This window comes from Mustela erminea, chromosome 16 (assembly GCF_009829155.1).
Source record: "Mustela erminea isolate mMusErm1 chromosome 16, mMusErm1.Pri, whole genome shotgun sequence".
NCBI classification, from domain to species: domain Eukaryota; kingdom Metazoa; phylum Chordata; class Mammalia; order Carnivora; family Mustelidae; genus Mustela; species Mustela erminea.
Window position 1 is genome coordinate 64,309,871 of NC_045629.1, and position 20,224 is coordinate 64,330,094.

The 20,224-nt window shown below is 42.1% G+C and overlaps 1 protein-coding gene across 5 annotated transcripts in view; it reads right to left on the reverse strand.

The window, feature by feature from the left end:
- The window catches only part of SAMD12 (sterile alpha motif domain containing 12), a 394,456-nt gene that overhangs the window by 62,740 nt on the left and 311,492 nt on the right, over positions 1-20,224 (reverse strand). Inside the window, exon 5 of one of the 5 annotated variants that reach the window (XM_032315618.1) lies at positions 7,554-7,650. The exons of the other annotated variants lie outside the window; for them this stretch is intronic. Within the exon in view, the coding sequence (XP_032171509.1) occupies positions 7,554-7,650 (97 nt within the window). The remainder of the gene's footprint in view (positions 1-7,553; positions 7,651-20,224) is intronic. 5 annotated transcript variants of the gene reach the window in all.

Below are 20,224 nucleotides of genomic sequence, written 5' to 3' on the forward strand. Positions count from 1 at the left end.
GTCGAGACTGCAGAACCCAAGGCACACAGAGAGATGTTTTCATTGCCTTTTTGAAAATACAAATAGATGGTTACTCTGTTGTAAGATTTGTATTTTGAGGACTGGCCATTTTCCTAACTTCGGCCTGGTCGGATTGTTTGGATGGCTTCAGCGGAACTCCTTACAGAAGTGACGGATAAAATCTGAAAGTCACAGCATCCCTGGGTTCATTCCTTCAGGAGACGAGATACACTGGGGTTAGCATGGACCCCGGGACAAGCTCTGAGGGTGATCTCACTATCAGCATGATCTCAGGTTTCATATTCTCCTGTGGAAACTGGGCAGTTTTGGCCTCCTTTCTCAAGGGTCTGGCTGGTCCAGAATCACCATCTGGAAACCTGTCACCCCTGGGGACTGTTAAGACCAGTCATGACCTTGAGAAAATGTAGCAAGTCGAACGCCATTCCTCCGGCGGTGTTTAGAGTCCTTCTGGACTCTGATCGCTTTCTCGTGATGCGCAGAACCGTTCTGAACCGGGATGCTTTCCTCGGACCTTGCATCACACTCGGGTAAAACTTCTCCTACAGGTTGCTTTATGCTGGCGTGACGGATCACTCCGTGCTACAGGAGACAGAAATAGCCTAACAACGTGGACGAGTGAGCTGTTAGAGACCCCTGAGATGCTACCCGCTGGTGTCAGGCAGACATGGAGAGTCTTAACCTCCCCTCGCGCCCGGTGAAAAACATGAGCACTGGCAAAGGAGGAAATAAAGGGAGGCGGACTGGTGCTGCGAGCCAGAACCCGTGGCCGTCCCCCGTCGGTGCTCTTTAAAGAGAGCTGTGGCAGAAGAGGAAGCACGCTGACATTCAGTCATTTTATTTTCCTGTCTCTGGGCCTATTAGGGCTCCCTCTTTATCTGTGACATGAAAGATTAGCCTGTGCTTTTGCGACAAACCGCTTGCCTCATCTGGAGTTTTGAAGTCCTTATCTTTGGCTTGCCACCCCTCACAGGAGTTTTTTTTTTTTCCCCACAGACAACTGGAAAGTGGGGTTCTGTTCTTATTCCTCACGGATGGGGTTCCTCCCACAAACACGGCCTACTGTGTGCTCAGGACCACGCCACTAGACCAGGGCTCAGACCCTAGACTTATTTTGTTTCAGGTATCACCGATGTCTTATCGACGTACACGATACCAGGCTCTGTGCGGCCTCGTAGACAACCGAATGATGTACGGCCCTCCCTATAGTTTCTAGACAGAAGCAGGAGTGAGGAAGGTGGTGGGAAAAATCAAAGACTCATTGTTCTTCAAAGTGTTGCTTTGCAATTGGCGGGCAGGTTTCAACTGTTATCAGACACCCACCCCCTCTTAGTTCATCCGAAATCGAGGCTATGGGAAAGCTGATGTTCCTAACATCCTCCAGTCATATTCTAATAAGCAGGATGACACCAGGCTTACCTGGCAGACGTCCCTGACAGCAGAGGAGCTGGGAAGTGAGAACAGGAAGGCCTCTGCAAGGCTCCCACGGACCAAGTCCATCTGGCAGGCTCCTGCACACCCTAACTCAGGGACTGTTGATTCTCATTTTAGATGCGTTCTAAGAAAGCTGGCTAACTGCTTTTTAAATCCTGAGCAGATTAGAAATAGCAAATTAGTACACTTCAATGCTTACGGGAAAGTGACAGCTGTCAGCCTCACGGGGAGAGAGGGAGGGAAGAGAAAAATGCATGAAATGCAGGCACGAGGAACGACACGACACAGCAGACCAGGGGCGTGGGCAAATACTGCTAAGCCATTTTAAAGATTCTATGATGGTTGCAGCCAGTATTCTCCTGTAGTGACTCAGGAGCCTGTGTTTAACGGGTAAGGATGTGACCAACATATTTTAGAAAGATTTCCATCTAGAATGGGTAAGGAAAAGGAATGTTCAAGGCAGTGGTTCGCAACCAGGGAACAATTTTGCCCTCTAGGGGACATCAGGACGTCTGGAGACATTTTTGGTTATCACAACCAGTCGTTGGGGTAGAAGAGGGGGTGTGGGCACCGATGGCTGATGGGCAGAAGCCAGGGCTGTTGCAAAAATATCTTTAAATGCATAGGACAGCTTCCCACCCCCCAGGTATTCTGGACCCAAATGCAGATAGAGCTGAGAATGAGAAACCCTTGTTAATGGAACATCACTGCATTATTTGAAAAATTCACTTATGTGGCTCCTCTCAGAAGCTACGGACGTGGGAGGAGGAGGCATCACTGCGTCTTACCTGTCAAGTTCTTTATGCCTGTCAAGGCACCTTTGATCTGTTTGATCTCCACAATAATCTCACGATTATTGTGAGATTATCGTGCAGTGAGCACGATTTTCACTTTCCAGACCAGGTGGCTGAGATGCGGAAGGTGAAACAGTGTTTCCAGCAAAGAACAGCCGTCCTGACTCCTCATCCCACCCCACAAAACCGCTGCTCTTTAGATCTACTTATTTCCAGGACCAAAAGGGAAGACTCAAAATAGTACTCCCTGTTAATCAATATCAAATTTAATTGTAATAAATTAAAATGCAGTCTTGGGACTCAGGTTCACTTGTTCCTTCATTTTCCAAAGAGCTCTCGAGCACGGGCCGTGTGCCACGTGCTGTCCCTGGCGCGGCTTGTCCTCAAACAGCCTGCTGGGCACGAGAATCACCTGTTGCAGGGATTAGGGGCCATGTTCTCCACCCGTGCAAACAAAGCCTTGCAGAATCCCAAATCTTTCCCCGGGTCCCGTATACCTCACGCTGGAGTCACACCTGATTTCTAGGCAGGCTTTGCATATTTGGGTGATTTATAGATCGGCCTTTTCCTCTGCCCCTTGTGCTAGCCCTCCTTCTCCCTCTGTCATCTGGCGAACTTGTACTCGTTTTTTTTGAGATCCAGACTGAATGTTCCCTAGGACCAGAGCTGGTAGCTTTGTCATCTGCGCTCTCTTATTATTCTGTAAATAGCATACCATGTTAATTATTATGGGTATTAAATTTATCTGCTTGTGCCTTCTACCGTTACACTGAGTCTCTTGAAGGAGGTCACGTTGTGCTGATTTTCCCCTCTGCCCTTTCCAGATCCTTCTCCACTCTGGTCTGTGCTTGGGGAGGCTGACCTCTGTGAAACACACAAGGGCGCTCTCTTCCCCTCGGGCAACTGGGGTGGGGGTGGGGGTGGGGGGTTTAAGGGATTAACGGTGGGGTTTATCCTCTTTAGCTGCCTCCAGAGCAGGCTATTCTGGATTGCCTAGATCTCACTGCATGAGGCCTATGCGTGCCCTAGAGGTGGCGGTTGCCTACCAGCCTCTCTCCAGGCTCCAGGCTTTACTCCTTCTTCCCCTTGATCATTGAGACCAAGGGGCGGTCACGGCTCCCCACTGTCACGATGGCTGGGGTACAGCACCATCCTCTGTGACTTTATCTAAACCCAGTCCATACATTCACAATGAGCTCCTTTTGAAAACACTCCTAAAATTACAGAATTTAACCAAGTCACTTCTCTCCTTTTACAATAAGTTTCCTCATTTTAACATCCCAGTACCTAACAATATACCTGGCCCACAGAAGATGTTCAACAAATGTTTGCTAAAAATGCAAATGCACGAATACAGATGTTACCAAAAAATTTTTTTACCGTCAGTCTTACAATTTTTCATTTGTCCAAAGAGCTCCTCTCATCAAAGGCTTCGCTTTCCTCAGAAGTAGCGAATTACATTTTTGAACTCGACTAGACATAGTACCACTTATTAGCATTGCTGTTCTTTGTCATTTTCAACTTTCAGAAAACAGAAAGACGGTGACGTCTGTGTTTCCCCTAAAGCATCTAACAATTCTCCTTCTGAGCTCTTCATTATGAACCTCAAACACAAAACAAAATCAAAGCACGAAACTCCTGTCCTAACCAAGCCCCGGTCAGAAGACTTCCACCTCTGAGGATACACATAATGACAGTTGGGTAGACAAGAAAGGGGGAAAAAAAAATCCAACAAGCCTCTCACATTTCAGCAAAAGTTTTCACCCAAAGCAAATATGACACATTAAATGAGCATCAGCGTCAAAGACCTTCTTTTGGAGCCTCGTTGGTAGCTGTGTTTTCTAAGTTAGCAAATGCCTGCTGTTAATGTGAAAATTGGTTTCAACTTAATTTGGCAACCAAGAAAACACATTATTTTTTTTGTAGCTATTACGGTCCATAGTTAGCACTTTCCCATGCTGTCAGTGACTTGTAGAGTTAATAGTAATTATAGCTACTGACCATTTCTGAAGTTTTGGCGATAGATGATGGGTTCTGTGCTAGAAACTTCAGGAAGGTGATCTTCACGACAATACTCCAAAGTGGGTACCATCCTGCTGCTCTACAGGGGACCCAGCTAAGCCAGGGGAAGGCCACTTGCAAAGGTGGGGTTTTAAGCCACCTCTGCTGACTCAGAAGCCAGAATTTGGACGCTGCCCTTTCCTGATTGGGAGCTGCTCACCCAGAGTATGAAAGAGAGACACACAGACCCAAGGGGACCTTGGATTTTCAGTCCACTATATACCAGTCCTTTTGGTGTGGAGTGTTTAACTTTCATTTCAATCTGTCCAAGAAGACCAAATCACTTAGTTCTGAGAGTTCTGAGAGAGTGGGTAGGGATGATGCTAAGGAAGAAGGTAAAGAGAAAAAAAATTTACAATGACTGAGAGAGAAAGAAAAAAAAAAGAATTTTTAAAAGGCAGATTCACAAATTTCCAAAGGTAAAGTGATTTCCACCCGGTGACAAACACCATTTTTATTTCTGTTAAGAGAGAAGAGCTAGAGAGAGAGAGACGGAGAAAGCTCAAGGCTCATGCTCACTTGACTGTCTCTTTAAATGTTTCCCAGCACCTAATATATTACAAAGAAACTACAATGCAGAGCAGATGGAACCACATAAAGCAGATGCAGATCTGAAGCCTACATAGAGACGAACAATTCTTCAGTTAACAACAAGAGAATGAGGTGGCGGCACCGATAACATGGAAAGGGAGCAGTGTACACTGGAGAGAAGCTGCGGGGAAACACACACATTATCACAACGGAACAGTGCAAAAAAGATGATTTCATGGCATTCGAAATGACATCCCCTTATGTCTTCCTGGGGTACAACACAGGCTTCCATGGAATGCTCAGGAGGAAATCTGAACAACTGAAGGCCACGGGCAGGTGCTAATGATTGGAAATGCACGACCCAGGGTTTCAATGGACTTCTAGCAGAGAGCTCAGCTACTGCGAGCATTTTCTATAGTGCGGGGGGTGGGCTGGGCAGTAATCTTAACCGTGGGGTAGATACAGAAGAGATGCTCTTTCTCCCAAGGGTTAAATTTAAGGAGTCTTATTTTTATAATTCTAACACTTTTACTTTACAGACCTTTCCAAACATATACAAAAGTAGCGAGAATAGTATTTTGAAACCACACTGCGATCACCACTCTGTTTCCACAACCGTCGCCGTCTGCCACTCGTTTCATTTTTTTACTCCCTCTCTACTTATTTTTCTTGGTAATTTTACTTTATTTTATTTTTATTTTTTATTTTTTAAAGATTTTATTCATTTATTTGACAGACAGAGATCACAAGTAGGCAGAGATAGAGAGGGGGAAGCAGGTTCCCCGCCGAGCAGAGAGCCTGATGTGGGGTCCGATCCCAGGACTCTAGGACCATGACCTGAGTCGAAGGCAGAGGCTTTAACCCACTGAACCATCCAGGTGCCCCTTTCTTGGTCATTTTAAACCGGTCTGGATGAAATGCTTTGTCTTGGTTTCCCTGTTTGTAAAATGTACCTACTTCCTCTAGTTGATGTTGGGGAGAAAGGCTGTAAGATGTTCAGCAGGAAATTCTGCAAAAGGAAATACTCAAAATGCTCATCTTAATTCTTATATATGAACATGATGGCAGAGGGTATGAAAGATGAGACTTTCATTGTCAAGTGTGGGGACAAAACAGGGAAGGACTATTAGATGCTTTTATGTTCTGACATTGTTTCAAGCATTGGCTCGTGGGGAGTGTGAAACTCTTCAGACACACGTTTAAGCAAAGTAACGGAATTCCGTTCCAAGGTGCAGAGGCCTGGAGCTCAAAAAAAAAAAAAAAAAAAAAAAAAATCCACGGGTTTTAGGGCTGGCTTTTTAGTTGTAGTATTGTCCCAAATGCCACCAAAAGATGAGGGGAAATGGCTGCTAGCTTAGAGGAAGTTGACTTCTATGTTGAAGCCAGAGCTGAAGCCCTTCACGAGAAAGACCCCAGCAAAGAGAAAGAGGAGCACATGTGAGAATATTCCAGAAGGATCTTCCGTGTAAATGCTTAGGAGATGCTGAGTAGCGGGTCCTGCCCAGAGGCAGTGCGGCACAGGGAAGAGCAGTAGGCCCAGCCCGAGAGGCGGTGGGAAAGGAGAGGGTATGCTCCGTCAAGGCGCTGACAGCCAACGCATAAACACTCCTTAAAAGTCTTGCATGAAATGGAAACACATGGACCCCTCCTCTCCTAAACCCCAAGAAGATGGTTTTAATCATGTAATTTGAAACTCCTTTACTTTGTGAAAGCTAAAGCTAGATTCCGTGGCAGTGGAAATAGTGCCGCATTCTGTTGTCTCTGAATGTAAGTTTCAGTTTTATTTTCGGGGTGAGTGCAACTTTCTTGCTCTGTTTCTGAAGAACGCCCTACAGAAATCAACACCATCTCCTAGTGAACTCACTGTCCCTAAGGGAAGTAGCTCATGGGTGACCACCCAAGCGGCTGGCTTTCATTCCATTGGGGCCTCCACCACCCTTAGAGGGGTCTCGTTGACATCAGCACTCTTGCCACCTCCTGCCCCCCCCCGCCCTTCCTGAGAGCCGCTAAAGGATATGCTCACACCTGGATTTCAGGCCATCTTTACAGAATGTTCCACCCTAACAGGTGTCCTTGTGGTTCAATGTAATGACACCAATAACCAGGTACTGGAGTTGTCTTTGGGTTTTTAGAACCAGAAAGGGAAGACAAAATTGTTATTATAGAAAACATTCCAGGGCAGAGGCCCATAAGGGAAAGGAGGGAATACTGCATGGGTAGAAATCAGAGAGGGAGACAAACCATGAGAGACTCCTAACTATGGGAAACAGACTGAGGGCTGCTGGAGGGGAGGGGCAGAGGGGGGTGGGCATCAAGGGGGGTGTGTCATGTAATAAGCACTGGCCGTTACACACAACGGACAAATTGCTGAATACTACATCTGACACGAATGATGTACTGTGTGTTGGCTAGTTGAATTTAAATTAAAAAGAAAAACAGCGAACATTCTACACAACTTGGTGACCCATCACAGTCTTCGGGATACTCATAGCTGATCGCTTAGGATAACCACTAGCATGAAAGTCAGACTGTGGCCCTGTGCATGGGAGTGAAACAGGTGAAGGCAGAGGCCAGGGGAAGAAAATGAGCTGAACGTATTTGGAGTGACAACCGGAATCTCTGGGGTTGTGCCATGGGCGTCTGCCTGGCATTCCAAGTCTTTCCAGGGCAAACCCGAGGCATGAGACAGTGTACATTCCCCACAGCTGTTCTTACCTGGCTGGAGAACCAGCTGATGAAGAAGGGGATGATGATGAAATTTTATGGGGTTGGCAGCACTGCGAGGTGAGGACTTCAATGGAGACATGACCGCCTTTCGGAGAATGGGAAGGACCAGCAACAGAGTAAGGTTAATTCCTCAAGTACCTTCCTATGACCTCTACTATATAGCTCTTCCCATGGCCACGGCAAGTTTTATTATCCTGCACGAGGCAGGGCTCAGGTAAGGCTGCCGTTCCCTCCAATGCTGATTACCCGAGGGAGCGGAAATGGACATTTTCCTAATGAGAACATCCGGGGCGCAGGTTGTCCCAGCGCTCTCATCACTACTCAACTTGCCAAGTATTCTCAACTCTCCTTAGGACTTGTACATCTTCAAAATGTCTGCAACTGCCTAATGGATTAGGACTTGGCCAGACGGCTCCAGGTGGCTAATAGGTAAAGCAATGTCTTGAAGAGGAATTCGTCATTAATTATGGGCATCTGACATCTTGATGTAGGTTTTATGAGATATGAAACACATTTTCACCAGACATCCACTGAAGCCTTATGGCAGGCTTGAATATGTGGGACAAACTGGGCATAATGAAGCTTGATTGATTGATTGATTGATTTTAGAATAGCAACACGTACGGTTGAGAGTAGTTTTTACAAGTTGAGGCTAGAAATTCGGGAGTCTAGGTAGTAGGGAAGATACTCTTTCTGTACTGCTTCAGGATAAATGGAGAAGGATACAAGGACCGACAGAGCCCAAAGAGCAAGGCGAGAAAGAGATTCAAAACCAATTTTCCATATTCCAAGAGGAAAATCAAAGACATAAAATAAAACACTGCATTGATTGTGTGTCCTTGTTTTCACCTACCAAGTCAGCTGGAACTAGAGTTCCTCTCTTTGGGTCCATTCATTTGATTCAACACTTATTTAGAATCTATTAGTATAGCCAGTGATACGGATCAGACTCCTAACAAGTTCATGAACACTTAAGTGATCCATGAATGGGCATCAGGGACTCTGTAATTCTCTGCAAGTGTATGTAAAATCTGTCTACAGGAATTTTTCTCAAGAGCCAGCCCACCACTTTAATGAGATTAAAAGCCTCCCGACTGAAAAAAGGTTAGGAGACACACAGCTCCACATCCGAGGCGGTAAGACACACCAGGGAAAGTGAGAAGCGACTGGTCCCTTCCCCACCCAGGCTTCTTAAGTAAAAGGCATATGTCCAATTTATTCTGAAGGAAGTTGGTAAGAGAGACTGTTTCAAGTCTAATGATGTTACGATTCTCAGAAAATAATTCTTAACTATCTGTAAGACCCAAACAGTGTCCTAAAGAAGTATAATCAAAAGTGGAAGATAAATAAAAGCAATTGGAAATGAGATGTTTTGAGAAGGCTGAGGCCATCTGGTTCCCATTATCCTTAAGCTAGGATCCATCATTTCATCCGCCCCACACCAAGGGCATCACTTGAACAGCATGTGGACGGAGTGGGTTTGCTAGGAGAGGCATGAAGATGGAAAGAGTATCATTCTCTTTCCTCCTCACCTCTGGCTGTGGGAACAAACACTAAGTCGGCTTTTCAGCAATACGTCCAGCTTATTTTTATTAATCGGTTTGAAATCAAGAAATAATATATGGATTTTTATTATTTTTTTGGTGAATTTTAAATCGAAGTTTTCTAGGCCTAATTTTAAAGAATTGAATTGTTCTACAAGATTTGTTATGAGAAATGTCCTCCAAGAGCCCTCCACCCTCTTCCCTCCTCCCACAGCTGATTATTTTGGCATTTACTTCTTTTATCTCTAAATCACGTACTTACATTGCTACTTAAAAAAAAAAAAAAAGTGGGGACGCCTGGGTGGCTCAGCTGGTTAAGCGGCTACCTTCAGCTCAGGTCATGATCCCAGTGTCCTGGGATCGAGTCCCACATCGGGCTCCTTGCTCAGCGGGGAGCCTGCTTCTCCCTCTGCCTCTGCCTGTCATTCTGTCTGCTTGTGCTTGCTCTCTCTCCCTCTCTCTCTCTGACAAATAAATAAATAAAATCTTAAAAAAAAAAAAAAGTGTCCAGCTTTAAGGGGTGCCTGGCTGGCTCAGTCAGTAGAGCACATGACTCTGGATCTCAGGGTTGTAAGATCAAGCCCCGCACTGGGTGTGGAGCCTACTTTAAAAAAAAAAAAAAAAAAAAGGACTGACTCATATGTAGAATTTAGAAACAAAATAGATGTTCATAGGGGAAGGGAAGGAAAAATAAAACAAGATAAAAACAGAGATAGAGGCACACCATAAGAGACTCTTAACTCTAGGAAACAAACTGAGGGTTGCTAGAGGGGAGGTGGGTGGGGGGTGGGGTAATTGGGGGATGGGCGTGAAGGAGAGCACGTGATGTTATGAGACTGGGTGTGATATGAAACCGATGAATCATTAAATCCTACCCCTCAAACTAATAATGCAGTACATGTTAACTAACTTAAATTTCAATAAAAAATTAAAATGTCCCAACTTAAAAAAAATCTGATTTCACACTATGAAGAGGGGACAACTTCTTTCCTCTCTCCACGTCTAGGGCACATGTTCTTCCCATCCCCTATTCACCCCACTATGGTCATTTTCATCAAATCAAGATGCAATGTTTACATTATTAGAGCATTCAGATGTTACCCAAAACTGAGCCCGGAGTAAACTACCATCGCGATTCCTCCCCTGCCTGCCCACTTTTCCCGGGAGGTAAAATTATCTTGTGTCTTAATGTGTTTGGTTTTCTAAATACTCATGGCTCCCTTAGGCCCAAACTCTTTCCCACTTATGTAAATATCCTGCTGGGACGTCTCCTACTAGGTACTCCGTCAATTTCCTCTTCCCAGAGAAGTCCCTTCCGGACCCTTGTTCTCATCTGTGGCTGGTGCACTCCATTCCCAGAAACTGTTCTATCCTCTTCAGGAATAAAGTTTCAGCCGTCAGCTCGGCTGGGAGCATGGCAGTCTCCTGAACTGAGTGTAAGGACTGGGAGACGAGGTCTGGGGATCTAGTTGCTTCTCTAACTTTTCAACGATCTTCATGATTTTAGCTCAGCTGTAATAGCTTGTAAATTAGCTTGGGTCTGCTAATGCATTGACCACTGGCCTGTCTGCTTTCTGGCCTCCAAAATGTGTGCACTGCCATCTTCCCTGCTGCTTCCCAGATCTTGATAGATTTGTGTCCTTAACGTTTGCCTTTGCTAATGTTTTTCTGTGTTTTCTTTTTTTTTAAGTGGACGACAAATGTAGAAGTGTGTATCCAGTCTGCCGTCATTGTTTTTTGTTTGTTTGAAAGATTTTATTTATTTATTTGACAGAGAGAGAGAGACAGCGAGAGAGGGAACACAAGCAGGGGGGGTGGGAAAGAGAGAAGCAGGCTTTCCACCGAGCAGGGAGCCCGAAGTGGGGCTCAATCCCAGGACCTTGGAGTCATGAGCTGAGCCGAAGGCAGGTGCTTAACAACTGAGCCACCCAGGTGCCCCTGCTGTCATTGTTTTTGACAGTGTTTTAGAAATCAATATTAGCAAAAACCCAGGCACATACTTTAAGTAGGCATTTCATCAACAGCTCTTTACAAGACAATCACCAACATATGCTTATCTGTTAACTTATAGGTGAAGAAAATGAGGCACTTTCTGCTTCAAATATGTCACTTGATAGATTGATATAAATATAGATCACTTCATGCCCAGTCCCCTTCCCGCTTCACTTTCCTAATTGCAGGCTTCTGTAGAGCACTGCCTTCCTGAAAGTCTAGGGCTGCTTTCAGGTCCCAAATACCTGAGAATTGCTTCAGTCAATCAATACCTCTGTCATGCTCTATTACAGCCAATCAATATGGACATGGATGCAATAAGCTGGAAGCAAGATGTTTTATTCAATCAAGTTTTTGGTCTCTTTTATTGAACCCCCCCCCCCATATAAAACTTCTCTGTTTACAAAACTTCTATACTCCTCTCGTTTTATTCCAGCTAACAAAAATTGTTCGCATAAAAACACATGCACGTGCTTCCTCCCTCATGGTTTCAGACTTTGTCCACCATATTGAACAGCTCGGGATCCTAGACTCACCTCTGCTCTTTGCGTGATTTTGGGTAAATCACTATCTCTATTGGTATCTCCCATCTGTGCAATAGGAGTTGTTAAAGCTCACAAACTGGTATTCCATGGGCCAGCAGACATATTTAGTGTGGCTGGCACGATAAAGGAAGTTTCCGGAAGCGACTGCCTTTAGTAAGAGTGGGGAAAGGGAAAGTCCTCCAAAGTTTTCTGCAGTCATCACTGCTTCCTCCTCTGGTTACATCACCAGGTTACCTCCCCAAATCCCATGACTTTTCCACTTCTTAAATGTATTTGAGTTTCTTCGCATGACTGTTCTGTCGCATCCCTTCCAGCACTAACCTCCTTTGAGTTAATGGGCACTGCAAACTCAATGCCCATGGCTTTAGCCAAAATACCCCAGGACCCTGGGGGCAGTGGAGGTGGACCAGCTGTGTAACCACCTAACGTTAGAAGGAGGATTTTATAAAATAAAGTGACCTTCCTCTCTCTATATATGTTTTTTCCTTTGATCAATGCCCAAGAACTAGCTGACTCTTCTTTCTATATATTTCTATTTCCTGAACAGACATAAGTGTCAGCAATATCATTACCACCCACTTTCTTTCCTCCTATCTTACTCTATGTGTATGTCATAGTTAGATGGTGAATTCCCAGAGGGTAGAATGGTCTTGTTTGAGTTTTCATCTTTCTTTTCTAAATGTTTATTTGGATTACAATTTTTGCATTGTACATGCAGCACACCGAATGGAAACATTCCTCATTTTTATTTGTTTCTTTTTTCTTTCTTTTCTTTTTTTTTTTTTTTGAGAGGTTAGGAAGTCACAGTCCATACTGTGTGCTGAATTTTATTACTTTTTAGAGCTTGGCTATTGAAAGGAAAATAAATGATACAGATATAAGATAGTCTTTCCTTGCAATCTCCTCTGTACATTCTTGGTCATTCTTTTTAGATCATACACTTGAGTTTATAATCCAAAAGACAACAACACTGACGTAAGTCCTGGATTATAGAAAGGACACATAGCGAAACAAAACAAAACAAAAGACCCAGAACACAAACAAGAATAAAGAAGAGGTATTTATACTATAAGCAGGCCAATCAGTAACTGCATCAGTTGAATATAAATAATTATTGGGTAAGTGGGGTGGGGAGGGGTCACAGGCGTTCCAAGTTGAAGCCAAATGGAGCAGGGTTAAGTTATCACATCTCTCCTACCAGTCTGGGAAGCCATGATTCATTGTTGGAATCAACAACGCATCTGTTACCAGCTCAAGATATGGAAAATTATCACAAGCCCTTCCTGGATCCTTTCCACCCTGTTCCCCACCAATGTAATCAAGATTTTAAATTTTGTGTTAATCATTCCCTTATTTTTCTTTACAGTTTATATATATATATATATATATATATATATATATATATTAGACATACTTTGAAATATGCCTACTTATGAAATTTACATAAAATTCATGTAAGTGGAATGATACTGTACATGTATTCTGTGATTGGCTTTTCTGCTTAATATTATTCATCCATGTGGACACACATAGATCCGGTCCATTTGTTTTCCTGCTGTATAGAAGGCCATTGTATGAAGATGCCACAATTGATTTATCCATTCTAAGTCAAAGGATAATTGAGTAATTTCCAGCTTTCTGCTATTAAAATCAAAGCTGCTATGAACATGCTGGTTGCCTGTCTCCTCGCATACAAAGTTATTTTCGAGGTCATGTGTCTTTAGGACTTCCAGAATTACGTGGAATAGAAGTCATGAGCTAGCATCCTCAGTTTGATCCTGATTTTAAAGGGGTTTTAAAAAATATTTCACCATCGAATACGATGTTTGCCGTAAGTTTTTTGAGGGTATCCTTTATCAGGTTAAGAAAGTGCCATTTTATTCCTCATTTGCTAAGAATTTTTATCACGGATAAATTTACTGAATGATCATTTACTGAATGATTTTCTTTCTGAGTATATACTGAGATGACATATGGCTTCCTCCTCTAATTAGTAGATATGATACATTACATTAAATAATTTTCTAATAATGCACTAACCTTGTTTCCGGGGATAAACCGAAATTTATGGTATGTCATTTTAAAATCCATTGCTTAATTTGGCTTGCTAATGTTCTTTTTACTTGTTAGTGTTCTAGATTTTTGAAAGGTGTGTACTTTTATTTTCTCATACTCTGTCAAGTTTTGGATCCAAGGTTAATATTGGCCTTGTAGAGTAAGTCTGGGAATATTCCCACTTTTTCTGTTGTCTAAAGGACTTTATGTATTTTGGATTGACTATTTGGCAGAATTCCTATGGCAGACCTTCTGCTCCAGTGTTTTCCAGTAGGAAAAAAAATTACCAATTTCATTTCTTTCATGGTTAAAGGATCATTCAGTTTTCTTCTCAAATTAGTTTTGACAATAAATATGTATTTTTATAATGTCCATTGTACATAAATTTTCAAATTTATCTGCCTAGTTTATAACTTTGCCTTATTATCTAATTAACTTCATGTGCATGTGTAATTAACGATGCCTTTACATCCTTTTTGCTATTTGTGCAATTTCATTCTTTTCAATCTTATTGATTCATTATTCTTTTCACAAAATGGACTTTTGATGTCGGTGATCCTCTATTTTTGTGTTCTACCTCATTAGTTTTTGTTATCTTAATTTTTCCTCATTATCATTGGGTTTATTCTGCTCTTTCTCTAAATTTTTCAGTCGATAGCTATTTTTTAAAATATAAACATTCAAGGCTATAAATTTCTTGTTAAGAACTACTTTAGCTTCATCTCATCTATTTTGTTAAGTAGTACTTATCATTCCCATAGTTTCTATTATGATTTATTATTTGACCCATGGGTTATTTAAAAGTGGATTTTAAAATTTCCCTGTCTCCATTTATTTTTATAACTGATTTGTTTATATTCTAATGATAAAATGGGTTCTTCACCATTTGTTGAGACATGCTTTATGACTTACAATATGATTAAATTTTTATAAATTTTCTGTGTCTCCCTCAATGGAATTTCTACTCGTAAGTGTTGGAACAGTGTTTTATGTATGTCCTTAGGGTTAAGCTTATTGTTTGTGTCATTCTAGTTTTCCATATTCTACTGAATACTGTTAAGTAAAAATCTCCTATTATGATGTGGAGTTGTATATTTTTCACTGTAATTCTGTTAATTTACTTTTAATATTTGAAGCTATACTACTCATTACCTATAAACTCAACACATATTTCCTGAGAAATGTTAACTTTCGAGAAAATTCACCTCTTTATCTCTAGTGTATTATTTTTTGCATTTAATACTGCTTTTGTTTGATATTATTATATTAATGAAGGCTTCCTTTAGGTTAATGTTTGCCTGGAATACCTTTTCTAACCTTTACTTTTAACCATCTTGTGCCTCTTATAAACAACATGTGGCTGGATTTTGTGAGATTGTGAGAGTGTGTGTGTGTGTGTGTGTGTTTGTGTGTTTTAATCTAGTTCGATAATCATTGTCTTTTAACAGGGAAGGATAATACAGTTGCATTGATTTTCGGTTACTAAAATATCTGGATTCATTTTTACAAGTTTATTTTGTGGTATCTATTCCACTTTTCAATATTTCTTTTATTACCACTTTTCTTTCTTATTGAAGTTTTTTGTATTTGAAGTTTTTCTCTCTTTCCAATTTTTCATCTCCAAGTTTAGAAATTATAGACTACAGGTACCCTCTATCACTTGAGTCGTGAACAGCAACTCTTCGGTTGTGTGGGTTTTTTTTCCCTCCCCTAATTCACCTACCAAGAATGTCTTCTTTTGGGGTCCCGGCTTTTTGTAAACATTCCACCTCCCATCCCGCTTAGGGATGCTTTAACTCCTGTCCTGCTCTCTCCCACACTGGTCACAGCTCTAACACCTAGACCACAAGATGGCAGCTGTAGGACTTGCTTACCCCCGTGAAGCAGAAATTTCTGGATGTTTCTTGACATGGACTGTTCTCTCAATCTCTGTATCTGTCTGCCTATTTATCTATCATCTAGTGTATGTGTATTTAAGTGCAAACTGGGAAGGTTTTCTCTAAACATCTGGTCATTTATCTTGCTAGAAATGGAAGACCACACTTTGATGCTGGTGCAATCATTTTCTTGTGTAGTTTTGACAGGTTTATGCAAGCCTGGGACAAAGGGGATAAAGTACTATATTTGATTTGTATGTCTCCTGCAAATTGGCAGAAATAAACTCTCAGATGATATTCCTCAGGGAATTAAGGAAACAAAAGGGACGAACCCTAATAAAATGATTTCCTTCCACTATGTGTATTAGCTCATATACTCACTTTATTTAATCCTTAGAACGACTCCATGCAATAGTCATTATTACCCTTATTTTATGGATGAGGTACCTGAGACCACATTTTAAGGTTATTAAATTACAGAATTGGGATTCAAACTCTTGCCTGTCTAATTCCACAGTCTGTACCCTTTCCTGAATGATGCTGCATTTCTCCAGAAGGCTCTGGGGGATTTTTTATGGAGCTGGTAAAAGCAATCCTGGTTAGTCTTTCCCTGGTAATTTTCACAGCAAACAATGCAGCTATTTACCCGGCATCACTTAGAACTCTGCTAATTGCTAGCGCTCATTCTGTTAGCAAACATGGTATTTGTTGACTCCAGAAAGAGTCCAGATTGTGGGAAAACATAAACAGTGATAACACAAACAAATGCTTTCAAAGCAAGCCTTTGTTTGGGTCCTAGTGTCAAGCAATTTTTATTTTTAATTTTCATTTTTAAAAGTAAAAATGACCAAGTATCTCCCATTGAACATTCTTTAAACCTCTGAGAGTAATTAAGCCCTCCATAAAATCTGGAGATGTCAGTTCCTATACTCAATCTCATAAAATATATATATATCTGTTTATTCAAGAGCCCATACAGCCCTGCAGGCTAAGCCTAAGCTGTTACTGAAGGCCACATTGCCAAGTCTAATGGATGACCCAAGAGTGCCATAGATAAGCTAATCTTATTTTCTCTCTCTGCTTTATCACTATGGAACTCACCAGAGGCAAAGGATTGAGGAAAAGGCTCTCTCTCCCTGTCTTTCTATATGTTGCCTTCTCCCCAGCAGAACTCAAAATGTCTAAAGCGGGTCCAAGAAGAACTTCAGCATCTGGGCAGATTAGAGAAGAAACCAGAAAGATGGCACATGGGCCCATTTTCACCAGTCATGTCACCGGACCATGGGTCCATGGGCTGCCTCGCCAGCATAACCATTTCTCCTCAAAATCAGGCTGGAAGCAACATACTCAGGCAACTCATGCTCAAGCCATATGGGAAGGGGTTAGAGTTTGAATCACTTTAATTTAGAGGTCAGTGATCACAAATGCAAACCAAGCCAGGCAAGTTCTCTATTTCAAGGCTTCATACATGATCAAAGAGACCAACATGGCAGTATAAAGTGAAAGAAGTAAAGGTACATTGTTTCCATTACATGTAGCCATATGTGTTTGCAATGTGGCTCCTAAGATGTTATTCCCTCGGTTATAAAAGGTTCTAAATCATTCTTTGTGCAAGGTTTGCCCCAAAATATGATTTCTAGGGGGGAAAAGTATTAGATGCTCTCCCAGTGGATGTCCTTAGTTCTGTTATTAAAACGAAATGGGTGTGTTTACATAATCTGGGCATTCAGGGAAAAAATTACGCACTTCTGTGTAATTTTCCCCAGAGTTGAAATTGAACAAAAATCAATTGCACATCTGGGTCTGGGGCTGCTTCAGCCTCTGATGCAAAAACGAAGATGAATTCCAAGTGATCAAAATGTGCAGAAGAGTTCACCCCTGACAATTTTTTCCCTTCCTGGAATGGAAAATAGAACAACTGTTTTTCTGAAAGATAAATTACAATCAGCTGCTGTTAGTTATATTATTTTTAAGACTTTTTACTGATCAGACTGATAGTCTTTTATTATTGAGTACACACAAAAAGAAAAACATCCTAACACTTTCCCATGATTCTAACTGGGAGGAAATCTAGATCAAATTGGGTGTGCCTTGTGTATTTTAATATTGGGCAATGATCATACACTATGTTTGTGATTAACATTAATTGGGAATGGTTACATGCGAAGTGATGCAAACACTATCTTTTTTTTTTTTTTTTAACATTTAAGCAAATTTAATCTTCCCATCCAGGTATTTTAAAGCAGTACATAATTTCCAACTGAAGGTCATAAAATAGCTCAGAGAAAGATGGAAATATCTTCTTTAAATATCTTATTTAAAGACAGAGGATATTTCCATGGGCCAGAGTGACTTGGGGAAACCTTAAAGAAAAACCAAACACTGTATCTTTCTAAACTTGATTTTAATCACCATTGCCACATTTGAATTATGCTTTGAACTGTAGTGAAGACTATAGCTGTGAGATGCAGAACTGAAATAGTTAATTCCCCCACCATATCCTCATTCTGACATTGTGGGGTACATCGTCAGTGTTTTATATACATAAGAGGGAATATGTAAAAAATCTATTTTAACACTCTCATTAAGACAAGCATATTTGATGTATTTTGCTGATTTCCGTGTAGCACAACCCTGTTCCCTGTGTGCCTGAGATGGCTTTGTCTCTTTCTGGGGCAGCTAAGGGGAGATGTACTGCTTGGCCCTGTGAGGTTCACTTTACCAAAGAGATAGCTGGGTAAGCAGACAACTTGAGCCCAGACAGCAGCACGCATTCCAACACATGGACACACGACTTACTTTGGCAAATTTCTCGTCTGCAAATAATTCCCCTCTAAAGGACACTGTGGAGATTCAGAGCTGACCCTTGTACTTTCTTTCCACTCACACATGGGACTGGGCCATGGTGGTGGGGGAAGTACAATAAATGCTTGTAGGCTTTATTCTGTTTCAAGCATTTAGATAAACCACAAAATCAATAGTCATAACATTTTTTTAGCTGAACGAGGAATTCCGAAAACAAATCCCTGTGTAAAGGCTAGCACGAGGTCTTCATTCTTAGTCAAAATACACTTCTGAGTCTGGTTGTTATGGTGTCGGGGCAAATGGAAAGCCTTCCCCCAGTGCCACCTTGTAGCCAAGCAACTCCAAGAGGAGCACGGTCACTCAGAGCCCATACAGCGCATCTCCAACCAGCTGCATCATCCACTCAAGGCTACAAGGGCAGGGTAAACTCAAGTTTGAGATAGAACCAAGGACAAAATTAGCATCACTGATACCTCTGGGGTGATTCTGTAGTGCAGCCCTCAATAGAAATATGGCAAAGGTGGTCTGCATGCTGCTGATGGTATTCAAGGACCTGGGCGGAGAGGGCTATGCTTCTGGAATCTTGAGCTTAGGGAAAATAAAGACGGCGTAGGTTGGCTTCTAAAAGCAAGCTCCAAACAGCAGCAAAAGGGAAAGAAAAGGTTCAAGTGCTCTTTAGCAACAAGAAGAAGCCAGTTTGAGCCTAGCTTCTAAGGAACACACATAAATGGTAGCAGGAGGCTATTTTCTCATTAGGCAACAGAGACTTCTCAGCCTCAAGCACTCTAGGTCCTCTAGACAGAAGAGTTTCTAATAATTGCAGGCTATGTCAGCCACCTGTACAGGGCAGGTGTCTCCAAGATTTTAGTTTAGGTGACAGGTGTGTACACTCTGGGTCCCCAAGAAATCACAAGGCTGCCCTCCTTCTTCCTAGCTTAGTGATCGCATCCTAATTAAGAGTCTTCATAGCGCCTGCCGTTGACCCCCACATAGTTCAAACACATTCACCTATTACCTAAACTCGGTTTCGAAAACAGCTAGTGGTGATGGTGGGGAGAATGTCATTATTTCTCTTTAATATATGGGAAAGCAAAGCAGAGATTCTCCTAAGGTAAAGCAATTAGCTTATTCGAGAAATGAAGGTGTCCTAAGAGAACTCCGTTTCGGCCTCCAGTGTCACAGATTAGGAAGCAGAGGATGAGAAAGAAAGGTCCCGATGGTGAGTTAGTAAGAGAGAAAGAACTGACACTCCACAAAGACTCCGAATAGCGCGCGGTACTTATAAAACGCAGCATCAATCATGTCCAGATGGGAGGTCCCTCTCGTTCAAGGGCTTTCTTGTGTGTAGTGGTTGTGGGTCTAGGGACACAAATGCTGTGAGGCAGGGACTCTGTCTGTCTTGCTCACCACTTTATTGTGAATTCCTAGCACAGAAAGCATTCTGAGATGTTAGGTGAATAAATATCTACTAGATGTCTTCTAGTAGATATGAGGCATTTTTGAGAATAAATTGCTGACGTTTGGTACAAACTAACAATTTCTTGACCAGAGACAGTTTCTCATCTATATGCCAATCATCTCTGTAAATGACACGAAACATCTAGAACTAGCTTAGGAATCTGCCCTGGAAGGAGGAGGGGCTCTGATTCAGGCCTTGAGATGTCGGTAGGGTAATCAGTCATAGGCTCCCTTAGTTTGACTCAGGAGACCCCCTACTGAGTAGGATTCCAGGGAAGGTTAGAAACCGGTCCCCAATTTCTAGACCGATATCTCCTCTACCCTCCCTAAAGTTTGCTCAACATCCATTAAAATACGTTAAAGGCTAGGACTCTCACCAGGGG